The 26527-nt window shown below is 31.2% G+C and overlaps 1 protein-coding gene across 1 annotated transcript in view; it reads right to left on the bottom strand.

Moving 5' to 3' along the window:
• LOC140450847 (disintegrin and metalloproteinase domain-containing protein 10-like) overlaps positions 1-26527 on the bottom strand; it is a 942961-nt gene that overhangs the window by 306063 nt on the left and 610371 nt on the right. The window contains exon 4 of the mRNA XM_072544529.1: positions 7888-8073. Within this exon, the coding sequence (XP_072400630.1) occupies positions 7888-8073 (186 nt within the window). The remainder of the gene's footprint in view (positions 1-7887; positions 8074-26527) is intronic.

Below are 26527 nucleotides of genomic sequence, written 5' to 3'. Positions count from 1 at the left end.
ATTATTGCGTTGCCAGAAAAAAGCTTCTAGCTATTATACTAAAACAATTTCAAGTCTTCCTTTATAACAAAAACTTTATATTTAGAACTGACCATAGCGGTTTGCAGTGGATAATAAATTTTAAAAAACCAGGTGGACAAGTTGCTCGGTTAATAGAGAGACTCAAGCAGTATAACTTCGACGTCGAATATCGAAAAAGTCGTCTCCATAATATTGCCGATATACTTTCTAGACGAAAATGTTTGGAACGATAATGCCAGTACTGTTAAGGACTAAAAAAAAAGAAAACGTTACCGGAGAAGTAAGTCTCCAGATATCCACATTAAACAGGAAGAAAATAATAATTATACTTCCCTGAAAACTATAAAAAGAGCCCAAGGAAAGAAAATGACTTAAAAATCGTACAAGAGCGGCTTAAAAATGAAGAAAGGCCGATATTTGGCAGAAAATAACCAAATACAGTGGAACTATAAAAGCTTACTGGGCTCAATGGAAAATGGGCTGAAATAGTAAACTTTTGAAATATCAAGTAGCTCAAAAGAAAGAAAATGATTTTATTAAATCGTGTTCGTTATAAAAAAAATTGATTGTATTAATAAAAGATCTGGCATTGATAATTCATATGATTTATAATGACATCTTAATTTTAATAAAGAAGTAACAAAGGAGAAATAAAAAACAAATTCTAAATACTTAACATATAAAAAATTAATTAAAATCCTTTGTAAAAGGTATATATTTAAAAACCCAAACGGGCTGTGTTAGACAGAACGTTTTCGGAATTCATCATTCCATCATCGGTTTCTAGGAGTACATGAATGTAGCCACTAAATATATGGGTAAAAACCCGTTAACAAATAATTAGTTACATTTGTTTGACATTATATCTTATAAATAATTAGGATGTTAAAGTTACCGTTGGATTAGGTAACATGGCGACATACGACTCCACGTTGAAGTTGCAAGTCCTGAGACGGTGTGTCTACGAGGACTTTATGGAAGCAACTCGAGTTGGTTGGTTGGTTGGTTAATGCGTCAAGCAAGAAAAAAAAACAATTTTGATATTTAAAAGTTTTAATTCTAAACATCTTTCTTTTATAATAATTTTCGTTATAGTCAAAAATAAAGATACTTTACTCTAAGCAAGAATCTCTTTTTTTGACAATCATAGTATCCGACTAATAAATTTTGATATCTGATGGTTGCATTTTTTGTTTTGACTATGCAAATCGCGAATCTAGAATATAACCCCCTTCGAAGTTAGTGTACCAGAGCGTTAACGAGTGGATCAAACAAACTAATAGTTAAAATGAATATTAATAAAATAAAAATAGGAATAAATTTAAGAAATAAAAATAGGACGAAAGGACAAAACTTTTTTAAATTTAAAGCAGAATCTGAAAAGAGTATCAACACGTGAATAGTTGGAGAGCGAAGTAGCCGAAGCTGAAGAATTTGCCACAAAATTACTGTGCAAATCAATACTAGGTAGAAAAAGAACTGTACTAAATAGCAAGTTAAAAAATGAAAAGCATATAAAAAATCTCGATACATAGAAAACGATGAGATAGTAAAAAAAAATTGATTGTTCTATAAACCTATTGCCTGAAAATATTTAGATCCGTTCCTGCACTGAAATTTAACCGGCAGAACGAAGTTATCATTTAAACGGAAGGCTTAAAGGCACAAAAAGAAGCCGAACGTTTTTCAGTCACTCATCCAACCCTTTAACTCGCATCTTACTGCCACAGGCCCTACTTTCTGTCAAATGAAACTCTGAACGACTGGGAGGGAAGGACATATATGCTCTGTGATGGAAAGGATGTCAAGGTTAAAGTGTATTTTGTTTTTTTTCGATTTTCTAGCCACGTCAGTTTGCGAACATGACATTCTGCAAATGTAGGAGAAAATCAGAAAGCTGGCAAACAGGGAAGTAATCTATATTGGGTGAGTTTAGTCAGCATGTACATTGTAAATATCAAATTTCTCGTTTAGGAAACAGACATAAAATAATTCACTTGGACGTACACATGGATACTTCAGTAAATGACCGTTTTGGACGGATTTGCTTGAAAATTTGGATTTAGGTTTCTCTTACCTTCCCCTCCACTATACTTTTAGACTTAAACAAAGGGTTGCTTTTACTTAGGTGGTGAAACCCGCCCCTTCTCGGGGATGAAAAACATGCGTTAAAAATAAGTCCGGAATTAAATAAATTGACTAATTTTAAGCAACTTTTATTCTATATAGTTTTTTCACTAAGTTAATACTTTTTTAGTAATTTTTTAGTGAAAATGTTCATTTTTCAAAATATAAACCATGTTTTCATGGTTTTACAACAAAAATATAGCCTATAAAATAACAAAGAAAAAGTACTTAGGAAGTCTGTAGACCCAGCCCAAAGTTCTAGCTCGTGAAAAGTAGGTTCTTATTTGTTAAATTGTAAATCGAATATTTCTACGTGAAATAACCAAAAAATAAAGCATTTTTCGGTAAAAACAAATTAAAACTTTTTGAAAGTGTTTAAAAAAGCTTATTCTACCAAGTCACGTAGGGCTCCATAACATGGAATCCCACCAGAGCTAAATCCTTTTGATGAAAAGCTTTATTTTTGTTTTTTTTTTTTAATTTCTGGCATTAAAACTAAGCGAGTTACGTTCAAGATAAAGTTGGTTCCATTTTTTATCTATATATTTTTTATATGCTTTTCATTTTTAACTTGCTATTAAGTACAGTTCTTTTTCTACCTAGTATTGATTTGCACACTAATTTTGTGGAAAATTCTCTAACTTCGGCTACCAGGCTCTCCAACTATTCACGTGTTGATACTCTTTCCAAATTCTGTTTTAAATTAAATTTTTTTTTTCTTTATATTGTTTATGTATTTTTTATATGATTCATAAGTCTGACCGGTTCAAACTGCTTATTTTATAAATATTTGGTTATAAAATAAAAGAAACATTTTTAAAATTTTGAAAAAGACGCTTTTTTTTAAATAACTTAGAAAGAATTAGTAATATAAAAAATCTTACAGAGTAAAAATATATAGTTTTTTCTTCCCTGAACAATTTGGTTTTTTTTTGTTTTCTGTAAGACAAAAATTGGTTAGGATATTGCTGTTTAAAGTTTGCGTACACTTGTGATTGTAGCATTTTTGTTTCACCCCGTATACCATAAAATACCGAAAAAGATTCTTAACCTTTTTGCTTATCTGAGATTGATAATATAAACATTTTTAGTCTGTTTATAATAAATAAATTGCTCTTTCCTTTGATCTTTTTTCCGCCTAGATATTTACGCAGGATTTTTTAGCTGATGCGTGCAAGAGAATTATTTTTGAGGATAAAGGCGGGGGCTTTCATTAATTAAGTCCGAATTGGGTTATCGGGAGTGTGATGTATTTCGTTTTCGTAAAGTTTTAAAAAACCGGCAAAGTTTTCGCTTATTTCCATGTATGTAGTGAGAAGAAGGTGGTCTGAGCTCAAAATGCTATGTGGCAATCTTTTTAAGTGAGTTAATCACCGATTTGTTGCTGTATCCTGTAACAGGGAATTTGATAACAGCGTCTGAGAGCTAAGTAAGCCGACATAATTTTAAGTGAAAAATAGGCAGCCGAGTTTCAACAACCACATATTATTATCATCCTGAATAACCTAAAGTGCAGTTTTGGTATCTGATTTGATTTCTCCCAGGATTTGTTTTGCTTTCATTTTGTGTCACCATGGGTCGGATCAAGATTGTTTTGAAGTTTGTGGGACAATGTTGTTTATTCAAAGGTAAGGTAATAATTTTTTTTAATAATTTAAAAAGAAATAATTAGCCAGTGAAGCAAGTAGTTTTGTTAAATTTTTCTAAATAAATATTTTTCTAAATAAATGTAAGTTTTATGTATCATCTTATTGTCATATTTTGGTTTTATTATAATAATAAAAGATAATCACCCTTAAAATTTTTTAGAACAGAGAAACGTTTCTTTCTAAGCAGCAAGAGGAGTTTTTTAAACGGCGTCCTAATTTTAAATAGTTTAGTTTAGTAGTGTTGCCCAGGACATCTCTTTAGTATTTTTTAATTTCTTTTTCGTAGTTAGTTCTCCTAGTCACCTCCCCCAAAAAGAAATCCTTATTGACGACTTTGCTCTCCAACCAAAACAAGAGTAGCCGTTCGCAAACGTTATAATTTATTTGCTTACCCTAACCTAACCTACGCTCGAGCTATCCTGTCTACCAACGAAGAGGAGAGCGATTTCTCATCGAAAATTATCATGAGCGTTCAGGCTCATTTCAATCTTAGTGGTTACATCAATAAACAAAATTATCATTTAAGGGGTATCACAAAACCGTGTTTAACCCGCTAAAAGTTATTGCGTGATGTTCTGTTTATCCCGGAGAAGTCATCTAGCCATTTTTCTTTGAGAATGCCTTAGGCCAAACGACGAGTGTGGACGGCGCATGCTATAGAGCCACGAATTTTTCTTCCTCAATTGGATGAATTGGTACTGGAGAACATGTAGTTCCAAGAAAAAGGGTAGGTAGCGTATACCGCTCGAGCCACAACCGATATTTTGAAGGAAGCATTTCCGAGTCGCTTAATCCCTCGTTTTGTTGATTTGCACTGGCCGACCAGATTACCCGATTTACCCATTCCAGACTTTTTGGAAGACATTCCCCATTACCCATTCCAGACATTCCAGTCCAGTGGAGGTTAAGTATACTCCAAATCCAAATTTCAATGCAAATCAGTGGAGAGAACGTATTCAATAATATTGTTTTAATTATAACTATTGTAGGAGGTGAAATTTAGGGGTAAATTATGATAAAACCTTAAAATATATTGTTTAGTATTTAATCGACATTCATTCACTTCAATATAAAAGATGCTTTAAATCAATTATCCGCTTTAATTTACAATTATACGATTTTTTTTAGTAGGGGTGGTTTTCGCCCCTAAAAAATAATAATAAACTAACGGCACAGGTCCAAAAGTAAAATGGAGTGTAAGTTTAACTTACAATTTTAATATATCAATAATTTTAACTGATTTTGTTTCTGATGCACTGAATCCAAAAATAAACTCCATCTTGCCATAGCACATCACTTTTTTTTACAAATTTAGCATATGCTTTTTCCAATGGTATAACGAGAAACAGATATAAATTGTGAATATAAAAATATGTGAAGTCATGTTTAACATTTTAAACATTGATTTTAGAATTCAACTGAGCTTAAAATCATTTCTTTATTGTGAGGCTCCTCAAACTTTTTTTAAATCTTCTTTCGACCCCCTTGACATCTTTATGAAAACGTTCTCCTTATTATTCACTATATACACTCAGCCTTCGAAATTCTCGTAAAAATAGTTCAGGTGAAAGGGGAAACATTTTATATTTAAAAAATATTTGTTAAAATTCTTTATAAAAGGTATATAAATTATATACCTTAATTTATATACCTTTTGTAAAGGATTTTAACAAATTTTTTGTGATACATCGTATACAGCCAGCTACAGGAACTTAGTTTCCTTGTGGATTTTATATTTAGGCTTATATGCCAACTCAAGTACTGAAGAGACTTGAGTATTCTTTTGACTATATTTTGGTATTAGGATCTTTCTTGTTTCTCAAAGAATTTTAAACAACATCCTTAAATACAAACTTTTCTTCTCTATGGAAATCCGTCACCTTGCTGACAAACCCTTACTCCGCTAGAAGTCTTTTGATAGGTATATGGCTCAACAAATATACCTTCCTTCAATTTCTCTTTCGAGAGACTTCTAAACTATTTAACCAAATACTTTTTGGAGGAGATTTGACAAACTATTTCATAATGACTAGCTTTATATGAAGTGGAGAAAAAAATTTTTTTGCTACTACCAAGTTTTCTTGCAGAACATTAATTGGTTCAACCGTAGACTACCAAGTCTCCATTGATCTGTGGTTGTTTCAGCCTACACTCTACCATAGACATAAAAAATAAATTTGGTATAACTAGCTTTCTGTCTATGCAGCACACATAATGTCCAGAAATAGAAACATAGAAACCACCTTTATAGAGTAACACTACTTTTAGGTTGCACTTCGATAAGCCATAGAGATATCATATTGGATTTTGAATTAAACCATTAAACCTTTAGTGTTACTACAATAAACTAGATTTTATTCTTGAGTGAAGTAAGGCACACAATTCTTGTCATAACATCTGAACCAAGAAAAAAACACTTTACTCATGTAAAGTGACTTGACAAATTAATTTTTACTCTCTAATCGAGATCTGAGCAGCATCTTTCTAAAGATCCAGATTTTTCACCAAATCATTTTTTTTTCTTCCTGGGAAAACAGTTTTTGTCTATGTGTCATCTTTAAATTAAGAGTTTGAATCCTGATCGTCCTGAGGTTGTACTTCATCTTCACCTGAGTCTGGAATCTCTCTTACCGTAGCAGGAGGCTTTTGCATATGTGTTTGTGAATCATGAAGAAAAGAGCAAATAGCTGAGAAGATATATGGGTATGAAATAAAAAGCTTTGATTTTTAGCACAATCCTTTGAAAACATACGATTATGAATAGCAATTGTGACTACGATTTCCTTCCTTTCGTTATACCATAGGTTTCCTAAGGTTTTTCTTTTATCCTTAATTTAGTTTTTAAATTTCTCCATACATCTTTTTTAAACATTTACATTATGCGGTGCCCAAACTGTATCTTGGTTACCAAGTTTTACTCCAAATTATGCAAAATACACTTTCTTCCAAAGTCTGCTCTATTGAGTTTTAACACTCTATGTTCACCACAGATAAAACAAAAAGGGTCAGATGAACTTCTGAACTTTCGCGAGGCTAGGTTACGAGATTATTATGCAAATAAAATAGTAATAACACCAACTTGGTAAGTCACATTACATAACCTAGAATACATTGTCGAAAAGAAGCCGAGTTAACATAAAAGATACAATTTGCAGTTTGTATAGCCACAGAATATTTTCTGATATAATTTTAGTTTTCAGTGCATAAGTTACAAACGAATTAGTTGAAATACACAAATTTACTTGGACAGACAGAGGTCTGATATCAGTTATCGACTATATCCTATAAAAAACCACTAAGGAAGATACAGGTGTAAGAATGTACAGACGGTGCGAATGTCTTTAAACCACTACGTTTGAATAACCAAGGTTACTGTATTAGCTATCATGAAAAAACCCCTTTGAGTGCCGTGAGACTGTCATAGAAATTCTCGGACTACAAGGCTCTGCCATGCGTGATCATCCATTCCATAGCTTCTCGTAGAACCAGAATAGACCAGGGATAACCAAACAAGGTCATCAAAATCTTTCGAAAACTATAAAACTGAATAAAAATATAGGCCATATTACTAAAAATTAGGAGAAGGTACTGAGAAGTATTCAGTAAAACCGTGATAAAGCTCAACAAGACCCGAAAAAGTTCCAACGAGTGAGTATGAACAGCGCATTGACGTAAACGTTTCAGTATCTGTTTAAGCAAGGCCTCCACCCAAATGAGGCTTAACGCCGGGCACTAAGCCTATTATAAACCCACAAATACATACATATGTTGGATATAAACAAACGATCCGTTAGATCGTAATGTAAAAAGGTCGACGATATCAGGCATCTCTTTTTATCTACAATTTACAAGTGCAACAACACAATATCACATTAAACTAATTTCTATAAAAAATGACCATAGCAGGCCATACATATTTGGAATGCACCAAAAGAAAACCTTAAAACCTTAAGATTCCTAAAACCTAAAGAAATAATGTTTAGCCTATATTCTTAAAGTAGAGAATAGAAAGAAAAGTTTATTAAACTAAAATAATGTTAGATATGAACAAAAAAATATTTTGACAATATTAAATATATAACACACATACCTTTTCGTGGATCATGGACGTCCGATGCTTTGTATATAACTGAATGAAAAGAAGGTTTCTGCATACTTTTTTGTGACAAGTACCTGCTTACGGGTTCTACGTGGTATTCTTCGGAAGCAGTGAAAATTGTGCCTTCAAATATGCCTTCTTTCGTTATTAAACCATGTACTACCGAATCTCCATCGTCTGAAACAAAAAAGTTGCATTTATATTTGTATGTGTCCATGTCATATTTCTTCATCAAATAACCGATTAATAAAAAAATAAATATACAATTATTAAACTAAAAGTACACATAAAACTAGTGACACTATTCGCTTTTCACTGAAAATTCAAGAATACTGCATAATTTTAGCCCCATTATGATTGATTCTTATTGGTACAGGTGACTGCATACCTAAATTAACTTAAATTCCATTAGGAGGCCACAAGAAAATAGCTTCAGAGCAATAATGTAAAATGTATTTTCCTGAGAAAAAAAATATTCAAAAAAACTTACTTAAAACCTGCTATTTCAACCTAGTAGTCTTTCTTAGTCTATCTGAGGTTTTCTACCAATTCTTTTAATGTTTTTAATGTAGCTTAACCTTCTAGGTCCCCTCTTATAAACGTCATATTAACTCTTTTCTTACTGTGGCAACATCTAATATTCACATTCCCATTTTTGACCCCCCTCTAACTTCTGTCAATAATCTTCCATTTACTTATCTCCTCCTCCAACTATCTCTGATTATTCTCAAAGTATCTTTCATCAGCATTCTCAGTTTCCTTTATTATACATTTTCTCTATTTTTTTTATTTATGTTCTATAGATATAACCACACCCAAATATTCACATTTTAATTCTTCACTCATATATAACTACAAGTCTTATACATTTCATAAGACAAATAATAGTTGTTTACTTCCATTTTATATATTATGTTGAGCAACCTCTATTTCATAAAATCTATTTCCTAAAACCTCTAATTCTATTAAAATATTGCACTTTGCATATTCTAAAGTTTTGTTAAATATTTTTCTATAGACCACAAACTCACATGTTCGTTTTGTTCCTACCTCCTAGCCACAAATTTAATTTACAATTTTTAAAATTTTTTAAATTTAATACAATTAGGTTAGTACTGCACGTTTTTCTAAATGGACAGAAACTCTTGTCTATAGGGACCTCATTGAGTTGATTAAACATGTACACTTACATCTTTTTACTTCCTTATCATAAGTGCTTTACTAATTCCCATATTATATCTATTTTGAACAGAATTTAAATCCAAATTGCCTACAGAATTTTTTAACCAACATTCTTGGTACTAGTGCATATGTTCCTCCCAACTTTTTGTCATATATTACATCCTATTGTGATTAGTTCTTCTTCTTCTCCTTCCTCTTTATAAGCAATTCTGCTTGTTCATTGGCGGATTAATACCTCTATGGAAGGTTGTCACTCCATCTTTCGCGCGGTCGTCCGATACTTCTTCTGCCAATTGGTGACATCTCTTGCTATTTTGACGACACGGGTCTCCTCCATTCTGCTTATGTGGTTATTCCATTTCTTTTTTATATTTTGTGTTCATTTATTTATACACTGTACTTTAAATTTTCTTCTAATGTCTTCACTTCTCTTTCGATTTTTCAGCGCATTTCCTGTAATTCTTCTCATCACTGCCGTCTCCAGTAGCCTTTGCGTTGCTGCTATGTTGGGTCTTGTTTCTGAGGCATATGTCATTATTGGTCTTACACTGGCTTTATACATTCTTAATTTCATCTGAGTGTTAATGTGTGTTTCGCCATATACTGTTATTAAATCATCCTTCCAGTCTATTTGCTCTTTGTACTTGACCGCTCACTTCTTTGTCCAGGTCTCCATAGCTAGACAGTGTAATTCCCAGGTATTTTATTTCCATTACTTGTTTAATACTGATCCCATCAATTTCTATTTTATATCTGGTTGGTTCTTTGCTGACAACTATTGTTTTAGTTTTCTGAGATGAGATTGTCATATTAAATTCTTTTGCTTTTATGTTAAATCTGTGAACCAGTCTTTGCCGACTATCTTTATCTTGAGCTATCTATATTTCGTCGTCTGCGTAACAGAGTATTTTGATTTCTTTGTTTCCCTTTTCTGTATTATTTTCCTTTGTTAACGCTTTTAATGATTTCATCCATAATCAAATTAAAGAGCATGGGGCTCAATGAATCCCCTTGTCTTATTCCGCTGCCTATTTCTATAGGTTCTGTAAGTTGTCCATCTATTCTGACTTCCATTTCGATGTTTTGGTAGATGTTTTGGATAGTTCGTGTATAATATTTAGGGAAGCTTCTCTATTATACAGAAGATGCATTTCATCTTTGAGTCTTACTCTGTCAAACGTTTTCTTTAGGTCAATCAGACACAAAAATGTTGGTCTAGTACACTTTAGTGATTTCTCATTAATTTGCTTTATAACGAATATTACATCTGTACACGATCTTCCACTACGAAAACCCTGTTGTTCATCTGGTAAACTTATCCTCTGATTTATTAGCACTTGTAAAATTTTAGTTGTAAGTTTTAGCGTAAGATTTAAGTAGTATTTAACAAATTTTGTGACTACAACACATTTATTCATATATATTATATATATTCATATAACAGTTTCCTTTTAAAACTCTACAGGTTGTCCATACATATATGAATTTGAACTTATACAGATACATAGACAACCATCAACACTCTTTGAAATTAATCAGAATCTCCAGTTTTTCGATCATAAATTTCGGACAAAATCCTTATATTATCAACAGTATATTGAAATTGAAAGTCAGTTTATTGAATGACGTAATCACGTGAAAGCAAATACTTATCTAACTTTTTTATTATTCATAATACAATTATTCTTTTCTCTTCAACAAAAAATAAAAACAAATTATTAATATATCATTTAAAACATAAAGTTGATTCTAAATTACACCCTTAATGGGCATATATTATCTGATTATTTTTTTAAAAACTACCTATCACTAGTCTTGAAGCTCTTGTTATTTCAAAACGATTTTTTGTGTTGTCAACAGTTGATTTTAGCTCTCAGAGCGTAAGCACCCCTTTTTTGTGCCTGGAAATTGTACGTTCTCTGAAAATTTGATCATCGACCTAGTTTCTTAATAATTATGTTCGTTAATCAAATTATGTAATTTAAGGTTCATCTAACTGATTATATGGCTAGTTCCAACTACTTTATATATGTAAGAATTAACCAAATTTTCAATTCTAATCGAAATTTTACCATTTTGTTTTTATTTTTAAGTGCTTGTGCTTATTTGTAGGTCTTTCACTGATGATGATTTAATATGATCTAAAACGTTTTGAAAATTAATAAATCCATTTTGAATAATTTTTAAAAATTTTAGTAAAAAAATTTTACACCATTTTACAAAAATTTAGTTTTTTCAAACTATAGTCTACAACCAGCCACTGGGAATAATCCTTTTAAATTTTAAATAAATAATATTTTAGAGTAATGTGAAAAAAAAGGGGATGTATGTAGTAGAGTTAAGGTTGGCTGGATAAAGTGAAAGGAAGTGGAGTATTATATTGTCTAATAAAAATATTTCAAATGGAAAGAAAAGTTTTATCAAATTGCTATAAGACCATCTATCTGTTACGTACGGCACTTAATTTTGGTCAGTCAAACAAAAAATAACAAGGAATAAATCTGGCGAAAACGAAAATGCTTAGATGAATTCAATAGAATTTTTAATTAAAAATCTCTCCTTTGTCAGATAGGTACTCACCTGAGGAACAGTCGTTAATAATATAATTTGTAAATTTGTAAACTTAGTATAAAGTATGTCTTTGTAATAAAGCTGACTTTATTTAGTAAATAATCAATTATTCAACACACTGGCATACTACAACATACACAATCTACAGTAAACCAGTTGGCTGTAGCACAGCAAAAAAAATGGTGAGACAGTTGGGCGAAAATATCAGTGAAGAAGACTGATATAAGTAGGTCTTGAGATAGAATTGTATGAAGAAATGTAATTTTAGAAGTCAACCCCGGTTAAAGTGTTTTAAAGCAATTTTCTTGGGTTATCTTAAAGCAACTTTATATTTTTATTGGAAACTCACAATTTACTTTAAAATAAACTTATTTTAAAATGTGGTATGTTCCCAATACAAATAATAAATTTAACTAATACTACAAATGTTAGCAACACAAGTATTCGAGTATCAACCAGAAATAAGAAGAAAGAGAGAAAGGCCAGATAATAGTTGAAAAATAAACAAGACTATACGAAAAAATCGAAATAAGATCGTGTAGTAAAAAAACAAAGCAACAATAGAAAAAAATGAAGACATTTGTACGGAGATTTTCAAAAGAATAAACGAGAGAGAATATATGCTGACCTCGCCAGTCAGTTAAGTCATATATCTAATGTTGTTAAAAACATATATATCATCAACACGAAATATTTTAACTTCAATAATCATATTCAGGTAAACAAACACCTTATATGTAGGTACTTTCTACTAATTTCATCTCTGTTTTTAGATATACCTCAAAAAGATATCTCATTCCCCACTGAGCGAGAAAGAATCATATAAATTCTTATTTGGAATGGCATAAATTCAAAAATTGATGGATTTTACGATAGCGACCGCAGGACCATCCATACGATAAACTCGTAAAAAATCTATAAATTTTCTCCTTGTAGTAATGGCGTGCGTATTATATGATACTCTTGGATTTATAGTGACTTTTATCGAGATTTAATCATAGATTATGGATACAGTCTGATATGAATTTTATAGAAATATTGGTTTGTTTAAATCATATCCTACAAGACTGCGCTACTTTAAAATTTAAAACCAATTGAATTTGGTTGAAAAATTGTTAATAATTTTCCTTTTATGCCTTTTTTTATTTAAAAGCTTTAATAATTTTTTAGAGCGGCACATCGTCGAATTGCTTAAACATTTCGATGTTATTTTTTATATTCGGCAGTTTTGCTTTTAACAACGTCTACTGTGCTGTTTAGTAAAAACTGTGCTATAGTAAATCAAACGCAATTTATACCTAGCAATAATAACAGCAATAGTAACACTTCAGTCTTAGCTTAGCATTCTCTAGAAAATAAATATTTTTTTGATTTTGAAAATATCGGATTTTAGAAAAATATCAGACCTACAATAAAAGGCGTATTTTGGAGATGATTAACATAAAAAAGACCAAAATTGAATTAATAACAAGACGTATATAAAAGATCTCTCGATTATAAATGGAGTTCCTCGTGAATGCACTATTGATAAATAGTTTAAATACGACCCTAAACAAGTCGTATTTCAAGTGACAGCAATGTGATTTTAGGGTAAAATATCACTTTTACATTTCATTGCAAACTATCAGACATATAAATTGTATGAAGTAATGTTTATATAATCAAAGAGCTTATTGAAAATAACCAATAGCCGAAACGTTTAAGCAAAAACTAAGTCTTTTGTTTGTGTATATATATATATATATATATATATATATATATATATACAGGTATGGAAAAAAATAAAAAAATATCTTATTATACGACATTAAGACAACGCAACAGAGAAAAAATGTTATATAGACTGTCCGAGAGAATAACATGTAACCACATGTCTGCGATAGACCCGTTAGCACTATGGGCAGTCTTGTTTATATATTCTTGTCGAAAGAATATTTTTTAGATGGTCTAGGGAAATATTTCAACGATGTGATTACAAGATTTAAAAGTAGGTTCATATCTTAGTATAAATCAACAGTTTTCTTAATCTCAATTCATAAAAAATAACATAATAAATTCTTGACGGCATAAATTAAAACAATTTATTCTAAAAAATTACAATTTTATAATTAAAAAAAAAAAACTGTTTTAAATTAAATTTTTATAAAGTCCACCACGTTCAGCCAAGCAGTAGCCCAACCTATTGTATAATTGTCTTCGTGTCTTTTTCACCCCATAACATAACATTTCACCTTCATAACACCCAAAATGTGGTCACCGACCAAATTTTGGATGTTATGCTTTGAAAGGCCTTAATGATTTTTTGAGGTAATTCGTCTAAATTTACGGCACGGTTATGCTTATTTCGGTAAATTTCTTGCTCCAAATGTGCAAGATGAGGAGAGCGAGATGACATTTTTATGGTACATTTTGTAATAATAACTATCTGGAAATGTAATGTTTAAAATATCTAACACCTCCCGTGCATTGTGAGCTGGACAGCTGTCTGGCTGCAACCAAATTGTATTCATATTAATCGGTTAATGCTCGAACTGCTGGAATTATGTAATTTCTTAGGAGATTCAGGTATTTACGACACAAAGTGCCCGCAATAGAAAACACGGGTCAATTACGTTTGCACCTAAAAATAGCAGTCCAGACAGTCGTTGACTTTTTGACGGTATTGTGTTTTGCAAGAAACACTTATGTGCCTATTTTCTGTAGAGTACCCAACAGTAACAGATGGATTGTGATTTTCAGTTAAAGAAAAAGAAGACACATCTGTAAACAAGATTTTTTCATGGAATCTTCGTCACGATTAGTGCGTTTCATGATGTCTTCACAAAGCAGTATCTGTCATTCATAATCAGCAGGGAAAATTTCCTGAGTTTTTTGCAATTTGCAGCAATGGCACTTGTTTCTTTTTAAAATATTTCGTACAGTTCTAGCGCTAATACCAGTTTCTCTTGAAATTGGGGTGCTGTTAGAGTGAAAATCGATTTTAGCTATACTATATACGGCAGTTTCTCGCTGTTCCCGTTCTTCATTAATTGCATGAGCAATTTAGTTAAATTTAAAAATAATGTTGTGAATTGTAGATTGTGTTGATACAGGGCCTTCGACTGAAAACGAAAACCGATTGACGATTATATCCTCGGAACTATTTCCAGAATAGGTACTGTCATTTAATAATTTGAATTTTATGTTCAGTTTTAAAAGTTACCATTTTCTCAACTTTAAATATTAATTTCTTTATTGTGTTTTTTTTTGCGAATAAAACCAGAATTATTACTAATAAAAAATAAACGTATATTTGACGTTTCCATCATCAAAACTGAATGTCACTTTGGCAGAATTAAAATTGAATCTAATCTAAGGGTATTAAAAACAAACTCGTATGTTGGTACTAATTTCGTACTATATTTGCACCTACTGACTTTATTTTGTTATTAACTCGAATTAACCTTTTCTTGTTGTTTAAAACGTTCAAAACGTTTAGCATCCTTTCCTCAGGTAGCCAAGTTTCCTCCGTGGGATTGTTAATTTTTGATCTGGAATTCTCAGAGTCTTCTAACATTATTGCCACAAATTGGACGACCAATAGTCGGAAATACGTATATATGGTTGCCGTCCATCTTATATACATATTTATGTATATATATATATATATATATATATATATATATATATATATATAATTTTGTGCTAAAATATGCATATGCACAGAATTTACTTTACCTCTTAATTTAAAAAATATCCACATAATTTGTCGATACATTTGTATGGGTGGCGATATAATAAAACATAAAAATTTAATTTATTTTCATAGAAAGGCAAATAATTCAAACAATACCATATTGCATTCTAATGTGTCATCTTTCGGCGCGAAGCCCCGATGCCGTTTCTCAAGAAAATTACAGAGAGTAATGGGAGATACAGGCGTCAGTCTGGGACGCCTTTATTATCGAGATGCCGCTCGCAAAGTCTCCTTTTAACGTGATTCTTGTCATTTGATCCAGCATCCTGTGACATTTCGCTGTATGAAACAGACGTTGGTGTTATAAAACCCTTCCTCGGGCGACATACAGTAAAAAAAATAGGAATCAGCCGAATCGGATGCTGTCGCTGAAGAGAAAATAAGGAAAAGGACAGACGATATAGACTTGTTGAGTTATGAAAAACAAACTGCTTATACGGGATATATTAAAACAAGTGGAATATCAAAAAGATTGGAATTTTTGAGAAATTAAAAAATCAGTGAAATTAAACTGTGTTGGAGAAACAAATTGAAAATAAAAAAGGAATGAAATAATTAAAAATAAGCATTAAAAAATCTAAATAAAAGTATTAAAGATAAAAAATAAGTCATTAAAAGACAGATAATAATGTAACGTTATAAACGTCACATTTTTATTAATTTATATTTAAATAATTATTTTATTTTAATTTCTTTATTAATTTATTAATTCCTTTATCTCTAGTTTATTTTTTACTATTTTTTATTCAAAAAGTAGTTGGCGCCATCTGTCTTTCTTTTCTTTCTCTTTCTTTTCGGTAGAATAAATATTTGCCTTCTCTCTTTCTGTCCGGTAGACTAAATATTCTGTTCTATATTGACAGAAAAGCTAATTCCATCATAAGCTTATGCCCTATGTCATCTGTGCTAACTTTATTTTAGTCTCCCACTTACGTTCTGTAAATCAGCTTTTCTGACATATTGGGATATGTTTTTTTTGTCTATAATTAAAATTTATAAAAAAGGCAAAAATTATTATAAGCTTCATTTTGTGGTCTGCAGAGTTCTCTTGGGGTGAGTGCTTTCATTGTGGTCTATATTCTGTGGTTCTGACAGCATTCTCAATATTCGTGGCCTCACTTCTTTCGAAGGCACATTTTTCGATTATATGCATGTAGGGATCTGAACGGAATTTAGCTGAGTGGTAGTGATTATATTTTATTTTATCCTTGCCGTCCGCTGTTTGTTTAGTTGTAATTTTGTAAAATGGCAAGGAAATTAAACCCCTTACAATGTGTGCCTAATACAAGTTGTTCCTTATAATTTGGTTTATTGTCGATTTTATTGACCATATTCAAGAACTGATCAACCATATACACGGATTATTGGCCTTATTATGAAAATTTATTGACCATTGGAGGACCTAACCAATTAATTGGGAGGATACACTCACATGGTATAACTGCAGTTCTCCGGAGATCCTAACGTCTAACTGGGAGGTTACACAAGCAGCTCATTGATGTCATCGATGCCATAATTATCATCCTCACTAATTCATTGTTAAGCATTGGCAGGGTTGTTTGTTTTTTATTTTCTTTAATAAATAGGATTAGTTAAAAATTGTTTTATTTGCTATCAGCTAAGGGTTCAGGTTTAATTCCTTGTTTAAGACAAGCCGAACTCACACTTGAGATACTGAGCTAGGCGAAGCATAGACGATAAGCTCCCATGGTTTATTGAGGTATTATATTTATAATAGTATTTCAATTCTCCTTGGTAGTCTTATCGTTATAATACATATAGATAAACAAAATATAAATCCATACGGAAAATGAAATTTCTCTAGTTGGCTGTATACTATGAATCACAAAAGCTTTATTTAAAAATCCTTTATAAAAGATATATAATTAAAAAGACCCTTCCGGCCTACATCGCAGAATGTTTTCGGACTAAAAAGTCCATAATCTGTGTATTATTACTTGGAATAAGTACGACCACATTAGTAAATACAAACGTAAAAGTTAACTTTTGACTAAGGTTGAAAAAGCAATGTGGTTAAATACTTACCAGGTATAAACGAGTCAAGTCACTAAATATCTGGATAAAAACCCTTAAAAAGTGAAAAAAATTTATTATGTGTTACATTTTTAATAAAAAGATGGTGTGATGTATTAAACAGATACCCTCCATGGCAACTTAAGACTACCAATAGAGGTTGTTGCTGACCCTCAGACAATTTCTAAATGGGTTCTAGATGGCAACTAATTAAAATGACAGTTTTTAAACGGATGCATGAACAAAGCAGTCAATGTAACTTGTAGTATATGTCTTAGTGTGACACCAGCCAACAATGAGTTACATAAATATCTTCAAAAATTTTAAAATTTTTAATTTATTGTTCCTTATAACAGTATCAAACATCTTTATGTTGGGGTTGAAGTATGTTATACCCTGAAAATTATGTTTAAACCTTGCGATGAAATTAATGAAATGAAACAACATATATTAAAGAGCATAAGGCTCTTTATGTTATAAATTAATATTTGGTTCCTGAAAATTATATCGAAGATGCCTGTACGATGTTGAGTTATTAATTGACAAGATAAAACTGGTAAACTGTTCTGTATGTATATAGAGTTGGATGTAGAAACCTACTAAATAAAAGTAAGGAAGGGTTATATTGTAATGTGAGACTAATGTGAAATGTATCTTGAAATGTTGTGTTTAATAATCGGATAAAAATTATTAAGATGGAATAAAATAAAGAAAATATTTGGGTTGTAGTAATCATCCATACAAATACCTGCTGTACTCGGAATCAATAAAAGATTAATAAGGCCCTATATGTTTGTAATTAACATTTTGTACCTAATAATTATATGGTAGGTATTTGTATAATGTTCACCGTATATTGATAATTGATGATCAAGGGTTAAACTTTTTAATGTGTGGATTTCTTAAATATCGAAACCTAATTAAGAGATAATGATAATTTAATGAGGCGTATTTTTTAGTCAATATATGGTAAGGTGAGATGTTGCTGGAGTATATAATTTGGGTAGTAGGTAAATTGTATTATTCAAAAGTGTAAATGGTGAGATTCAACTCCCCCATTTAACAGCTACCCATGTAGCATTTTGATTTCCCTTCGCATGTATTAAAACACCGTATTATGACGTATTAAAACAATCTCAATCAAACATTTTTTTTGCGTCGCTGAGATTGATAATATAAACATTTTTAGTTTGTTTATATAACACACATGGGTATTTCTTTTGATGTTCAAATAAACTAGAATATTTTCGTTTATGCTTTGTTTATACCGGGTTAGACGAATGATGTCACGATGGACGGGTTAGACGATGGACCGCGAAAGCAGTCAGTTATTGTTTGAGTCCGGATTCGTTAAATTCGTGATTGTTTTTTGTTGTTGTTGTGTTGTGTAAAGTAGTAGTAGCACTTAAGAGTTAGGAGTGAGATTTAGATTTGGGAAAATATAGCTTTTGGCGTGTAGTCTTCGAAGACGACAATTTTTTTTAAGTTGAGAGGTGAATTTGGGCTCACAATTTGGCAGTTTTTGTTGAGTTAATCACCGATTGTTTATGCTGTGCCTATGTAGGCGATTTGTAAGACGGCGTTTCCAACCATTTGAGAGGTCCACATGGTTTAAAGAAGAAATTGAGTGACTGAGTTTTGAAGATTGCGGTTTGTGTGTGACACAGTTGTGTGTTGTTTGCAATGTTTTGATTCAATTCAATTTCCAAAAACTTTCTTAAAGGAAATATATCAGTCAGTGATACCAGGTGCTTTTTATTACAATTTTTCAAAGTAAAAATAAACAATTTTTCATTATTAATTAGATCAGCTTTCATGACAAACTAAACAACTAAATAAATAAAATTATAAGTTTTATGGATAGCTAATTGTCATATTAGTCTTCTTTTAAATACAATTAATTTTTATATTTAATATTTCAAAACGGTTTGATATTTCCTTTCGACATATGGCAGTCAGTATTATCCTTTTCTAACATTTTGTACATATAACCATAACTACATAACCATAATTTTGAAATTTGTTTTGTTTAAAGGTTAACCTCAATGTACGCTCCGTTGAAAAATTTAAATATTTTTCATTTCTAATAATTATTTAAATAGTTACAACTAGTTGTAAAATTGTTACAACTCTCGCCCAACCTGTAAGGTTTGTTGATAAATTTTGTTAATAGTATTTGTAATAACTGTTGATGTGAAGTAATAATAAATATGTAATGTTTCTCTCTAAACCAGGAGTTGTAGAATTATTTCCTTTAAAAAGATTTTCACCCTTTTTTTAGGACAAAAAAGCCTTTGTTTTTATCTAGCAAGAGAATTCTTTTAAACGGCGTCCATTTCAACTGGTTTAGGAACCTTCTTGTGTTTTGTTGCCCAGGAAATCTCTGCAAGTATTTTTTTGTTTACTTTCTTTTTAGTTACCCCTTCCAGTCCCTCCCTTATTCACTTACTTACGACCCAGGTCTCCAACCAAAATAAGAGTTGCCGTTCGCAAACGTTTCGTTTTGTTTGCTTACCCTATCTTCAGCCCAGTAATTGCTCAGTCCCCACTTTCAACCCCCTATAAGTGATACCCAATATGGTAGGAAAATTATATCGTTACACCCAATACTAAGTAGTTACGTCTGTTAGCAAATTTGTGAAAAATGCAAAAGGAAAATCTTTGACTAGTGTGTGTTATTGGTACTCACTTACGGAGTGAAAATATTAACACTTACAAAAAAGGTAGTGAATAAAATTCGCGTTACTCGGAGGACCATGGATTGCCAGATATTAGGTGTCTTTGACAGACCGAATCCCAAACGAAGAAGTACGTCGTAGAACAAAAATAAATAAATAAATAGACGTTATTAAAAAAATAACGTCAATAAAGTGGAATTAGGCTGGAAACGTCGCTAAATTATCAGACAATCGATGGACAAAACGTATTGTTGAATGGAGGCCAAGACAAGAGGCACTACAGAGCGGATGCTTCCCATCAACCAGATAGACTGACAACCTGAAGCGTGTTGCAGTACCTGGATGTAAGCTATACAAAACAGAGACAGACAAAAAAAGCTAAGGTAGACGGCTTCGTCCGGTAGTGGACGCGTACATGCTGATGATAATTATGACGATGACTTCTAAGGTCCAGGAGAAACAAGACAACAACAGAGAAACAAGACTATATCCCGTCAGGATAGTGTCCTCATTACTTTATTAGAGCATTTAGTTGAAAGCCGAAGTACAGAGTTACATCTCTAGTAAGCAAGTAAATTACCTTTTTAAGTTAAATTATTAAAATTTTCCTTATATTTTATTATTTGTAAATTCAGATCATCAAGGATCAGTTGTGTATAACCAGATAATTTATTTTTTTTGTATATAAGTAACTAGGTTGACTGTACATAATTGGTGGTGGGTAGTTATAAAAAAAATAGACTGTATATATTTGGATAGGGATTTAATTTTTGGTGAAAACTAAATATTTCAATTAATACCTGTTTCCCTTTTTATTTCAGCAAACAGCTTTACAAGATACCTTGGAAAGTATATGTTAATACTTTCCTAGCGCCCACTCACACTTTGGAGCAACTTCTATAATCACTTTTATTTACATTAGTTATATATATATATATATATATATATATATAAATATATATATATATATATATATATATATATATATATATATATATGTATATGTATATGTATATATATATATATATATATATATATATATATATATATATATATTGTTTATTACCTTGTCATTCATTTTATTATTCTACGATCTCTGTAGGGCATGCAAATTGGCCAAATCATCTTTTAAGTGTCAAGTAGTCACTCACCGGCACCTTCTGCTAGCCAGCTTGAAATTATTTGTTATCTTTACATTACTCCAAATACTTGTGTTACATTACACATACACATTTTTATTACATTGGCGTCCTAAACCTTGCAGTCCTACATATTTTGTTACAAGAGTTTGTCGAAAATAATCTTGACCTTGGAGAATTTAGGCTTATTAGAGGGTTTTCAGACGAGGATACTGTATGCGAGATACTGTATGCGAGATACAGAATTTTCGATGGCGGCTGTATCGGATTCACGGGCATGCTCGTCAGTATGAAAATAGTAGCAGTGCAGTGCGGTTATATTTTTGGATTATGGATGTAGAAGAGTGTGTTATGCTGTGGTACATATTAAATAAAAAGAAACTGAAAAGACGACGTAATTTGTGGGTTCGTCCTATTGTAGAATTAAGAGAAACCAAGGGAACGTATAGTTTGCTGTATCAAGATTTATTGCAAGATCCATCGAAGTTTTTTAATTATTTTCGAATGCCTGTGAAGTCGTTTGAAGAACTTCATAAAATTTTGGAAATTCAATTGAGTAAAAAAGACCCAACTATGCGTAGAATTATTTCATCAAACGAACGGATTTCTATGACTTTTTAAAGTTAAAGTCTATGACTTAAATTTAAAATAAATATGTGTACTTATCTCCAATTTGTAAATTGTTTACCTCGCCCTAAATAAAAAATGACCGTATTCCTTTCACAATAATGTAGTTTGATATTCGTTAAATAATCAAAATTCCAATTAGCAAACTTTTAAAACTAAACTGTATACGTATGAAACAAAATATTAAACTATTCTACTATGTATTTATAATAAAAAACATGTTTATTTCTTACCATATTCATTTTGCTGTACTGCAGTCATGGCCTCAAAATTTTCGCTTAGAATTTTCGACCCAGCACTGCTGCTTTTTATTTCTATTGCAGTAATCTGGCGATGCTGTATGCCATAGACAGGGATTTGATTTAACCAAACAAATAAATTTGTCATTATCAAATACAGCACGCTCCATTATTTAACTATATTCAGAAAACACCTTCTTTCTTTCGTTGCTCATTCACAATTATTCGACAAAAAATCGCGCGTCTATGGAATGTGGTGCAAAAGTATTCGTATCTGAAAGCGTTCATTTAACGTTATGGTTCTTCTGTATCTGGCATACGCATTCAGCCGTCGGCGACAGGAAGGTCCGAGATACTGAATTCGGTATCTCGCATACTGTATCCCTCGCGCGTCCCGTCTGAAAAGCTCCATTTGAGTCTATGTAATATCTGCGTCTCGGATACGCGTATCTCGGATACAGTATCCTCGTTTGAAAGGGGCTTAAATATATTTAAGGAATCAATTATATAGATAAAGCACTTGAAGAAAAAAATATATTCTCAGTATATTTAAAACATGCAAGATATTTTTAAATGACAAAGTTGGAAATGTGATACTAATAATTATCTTCAAATTTAATTAGAAATGTTACTCAAATGGAGATGTATTAGTATCTTGCCGATGTAGCTATTGAATAAATCCGCATAAAATAACAAACAATTCTTCCAACAAAATTAAATCAACAAAATAAAAACGGTATTTCTCCAAAACTGAACTGATTTTCTTAATTAATAAACGGTGTTCTTAAAAAAAAACATAATTTCACTTAACTAGACCGTCATCTTGTTACTTAAAAGACCCCTTTCAAAGTGAAAAACAAAGACCCATCTGAGCTTATCAACTCATTATATGGCAAATGTGATTATTCCAGTTTTACACTCTGTAGGACGTGAATGAAACTATTACGGTAAGTAATAGAAATTACCACCCTTTTAATAAAATAATTACTATTAATATAAAAATAAATGATAATTAAAATGTTCTGGATCTATTACTTGACGACATCGTTCAAAAACATCTTACCGTAATCTTCAAAAACGATTACCATATTAAAAGCTGAAAATGTGAAAACAAAAAATAAAATAAGTAATTTTTATTAAAATTAATTTTGGTTCAAATTAATTTAAGAAGTATCTGGGCACCAACAAAAAAAGCTTAAAATATAACATACATTATAATTTTTACATTGTATTAAAAATCCTAGATTTAAATTGCAGAGTAAGCCATAAAAGAACATTTTCTACACAGAAACACCGGTTTTCATCTCAATCGCACTAAACAACTTTATCCACAGAAGTGCCGGAAGTCAGACAAACAGTTTCCACCATCTTCCTCTACGATACGTCTCTACAAAGTGTCGTACTATACAAACAAGTCCGCATGTATGTATGTTCCACTTTACAATGAACTATTGTGCACATGTACGTGTGTTATCATAATGTATAAAGGAATAACGTGAAACAGAAATGAAAAGGAAGTTAGTAACATCAGTTTGTTAGTGAGTAGTGGAATAGATTCACCATTCACTGTAGGAAATAGAAGACAAAAATTAAATATAATTAGAAACATTTAGTAAACTTCCTATTTTAGATATAGTAAGAATAAGGATTCGTTATACGTACGTGATTTTTATATGTAAAAAAAACTAACAAAATAAAAGTAAATGAAATATTTATAATACGTTTATTAAGTATATGAATATATTCCTTATGTTTATGGAAGCATTAAAAATACTTGTAATCTTAAAAATTGGGGAAATATATGAAGTCTATCAGTCTAAAAACTGTTTCAAAACATTAAAATCGGAACTCAACATGCAAATAGGTCTTCAAAAAGGACAAAAAAGACTCTCGTTGATATATAAACGATTGCGGCTCGAAGTGAGAAGTTGTGAAGTTCCCATTTCGCCGCGTACCCATCCCACGATAAATCAAACTCACGAAGCTGTTGTTTGCTCAAGCTCTTAGAACTAATAACTGGAAGAAAATTGCTCTTCTAGACACTACAATTAATGAATGTCATTAATTTTATAAAAGAAGTATGGTTAAAGAAGTAAAACATAGAAAAGTAGCTGTTTTACAATGGATTTATTTTAAATAAATTGTATAATAAAGCCAAACATGTCAATGATGAAGTAGAAAACAAAAATAAAACAATTTATCAATTACAAAAAAACGACGAAGAAAATCAAACATCTTTTGCAAAAATACCTATGATACAAAAAATTCAAAAAAAGAATACATTTCATAAAATTTATTGTTTGATGAACGTCTTTTGATACAATTTTTTTTCTTTCTATTCAATCTCTTTCGTCTTCTTCTAGTTACATGACCGTTATTGGCCGTTGGATATCATGTTGGCTACCATATTCGCTATCATGACTTTGTTGACAGCAGCTCTAAATAATTATGTAATTGATTTTCCGTACCATTGTCCTAGATTTTTCAGCTAGAATGTTCTTCTTTTACCAGAACCACGTTTACCTTGGATCTTTCCTTGAATGATCAGACTTAAAAGTTCATATTATTCAGTGAGTATCATAATGTGAACGAAGTATTCCAGCTTATATGTATCTTTATTATATTGACCAGTTGTGTTTGGTTCAATCGTGTAAGGACCTTCTCATTTCTAATTCTGTCGACCCAGCTTATTCGTAGTAGTCGTCTATAAAACCACATCTCAAAGGCTTGCAAGCGTTTAAGTATTACCTCACTAGGGTCCACGCTTCTACTCCATACAGTAGTACTGGAAAAATATAGCAGTATGTCATTCGAACGCAAAAGTTAAGTACTATGATCGTGGTTGCAAAGTACGATTCTTATTTTTCAAAAGTGGCTCGGGCTTGTTCTATGCGGCTTTTAATTTCTATAGTTATATCCCAGCTCACATTGATATTACTGCCGAGATACATAAGTTTCTCTACTCTGTCCAGTACGGCATTCCTTGGTATTATGACAAATGTCGACTTAAGCCAATCAGTTGGTAATATTCCAGTATCATCAATTCTGGTAGAGACCACAGAGTGCTTTATTTCCATTTTCTTCCAAAAACTTTAGTACTACAGCACTTACTTCATGAAGGCCAAGTCCTTTTCCTTTTTTTTGTCGTTTGTATTGCCCATGTAACCTCACTTTCCTTATAGATGAACCTGTTATGGCAATCGCTGTATAGTATTCTACATTTTCGTCTTCAAATAATTTAGAAATGTAGTTTTTCTATTCTTCTTACTCACTCTTCTTGCTCTTCTTACTGTTAATGTATATCTAATATTCTGTGTCCGTTTTTGTCTTCTAAACTTTGGAATAGTTGTTTCCTATTTATTTTAGCAACATCTTGTGCAGATGACGGGTATCGTATTTTTTATCATATTATACAATTTAATTACATTCTTTGTTATAAAGTTGGGTTTTGGCATATCTTATCTTCTGCCTGCTTATTGCTTGGGTCCTCCTGTATTCGTTTTATGTTTATTTATGATTTCTTTTTTTTGATCCATAAACCTCAGTATTTTTTCCGTCATCCACCCTTGTTTTCTTCTTTTTTTACTGCACCTAATTTTGTTTCTTGAACGGTCTTTAATATATCTTTAATTCTCTTACAATTTCCTTCAATACTTTCATCTTTGCCTGATGTCAACTTTATTTTTTGTTCTAATACACTGGTTATTTCTTGTTTTACGGTATCATTTGACAGTTTCTTCTCTATCAATAGTAAAATAGTAACTGTTTGCTTATTAGTCCTTGTATTTTTTGTTAATTTTAGTGTTAATTTTTCTACCAGAATGTTGTGATGTGTTGGTACATCTGCACTTGGATATGTTTGGACTGCTAACAGTGAATTTCTGTATCTTTTATTTATACATATGAAGTATATTTAATTACGAACCACACGTTCAGGTGTACCTGCTGGTGATCTCAAGGTGTAAAGACGACTTGTGTTTGTTATTACTAGTTGCTTTTCTACACAAAAAGATGCCAACATATCTCCTTTTTTATTTCGCATTCCTTGGCCATATTTTCGTATAATATCTTTATGTTCTTTTAGCCAATCTTCGCAATAAAATCTTCCATGATAACATTGGGCTCGTATTTCTTTGTAGATGCTAATACTTTTTCTAAATCATAATAGATTTTTTCTTCTTTATAGTCTTGTGTCGGTGCATATACTTGTAATATATTTACATTTATTGTTTTTTTTTGTACTTGTTACGTTAGTATCCTGTCTGAGAATAGTATACAATGTAATCGTCTATAGTTACTTTGCCAGACCCTGGCCATCTCATTTCACTTATTTTAAGTATACTTATAATTCATTTTATGGCGTTTTGAACCTGGTTCATAAATGCTTCTTACATTACATGTACCTATTTTTCTTTTATCAGAAAA

The sequence above is a fragment of the Diabrotica undecimpunctata genome, chromosome 1 (assembly GCF_040954645.1).
Source record: "Diabrotica undecimpunctata isolate CICGRU chromosome 1, icDiaUnde3, whole genome shotgun sequence".
NCBI lineage: Eukaryota > Metazoa > Arthropoda > Insecta > Coleoptera > Chrysomelidae > Diabrotica > Diabrotica undecimpunctata.
Note: the sequence above shows the minus strand (reverse complement) of the source record. Positions and strands in the feature narration are given on the sequence as shown.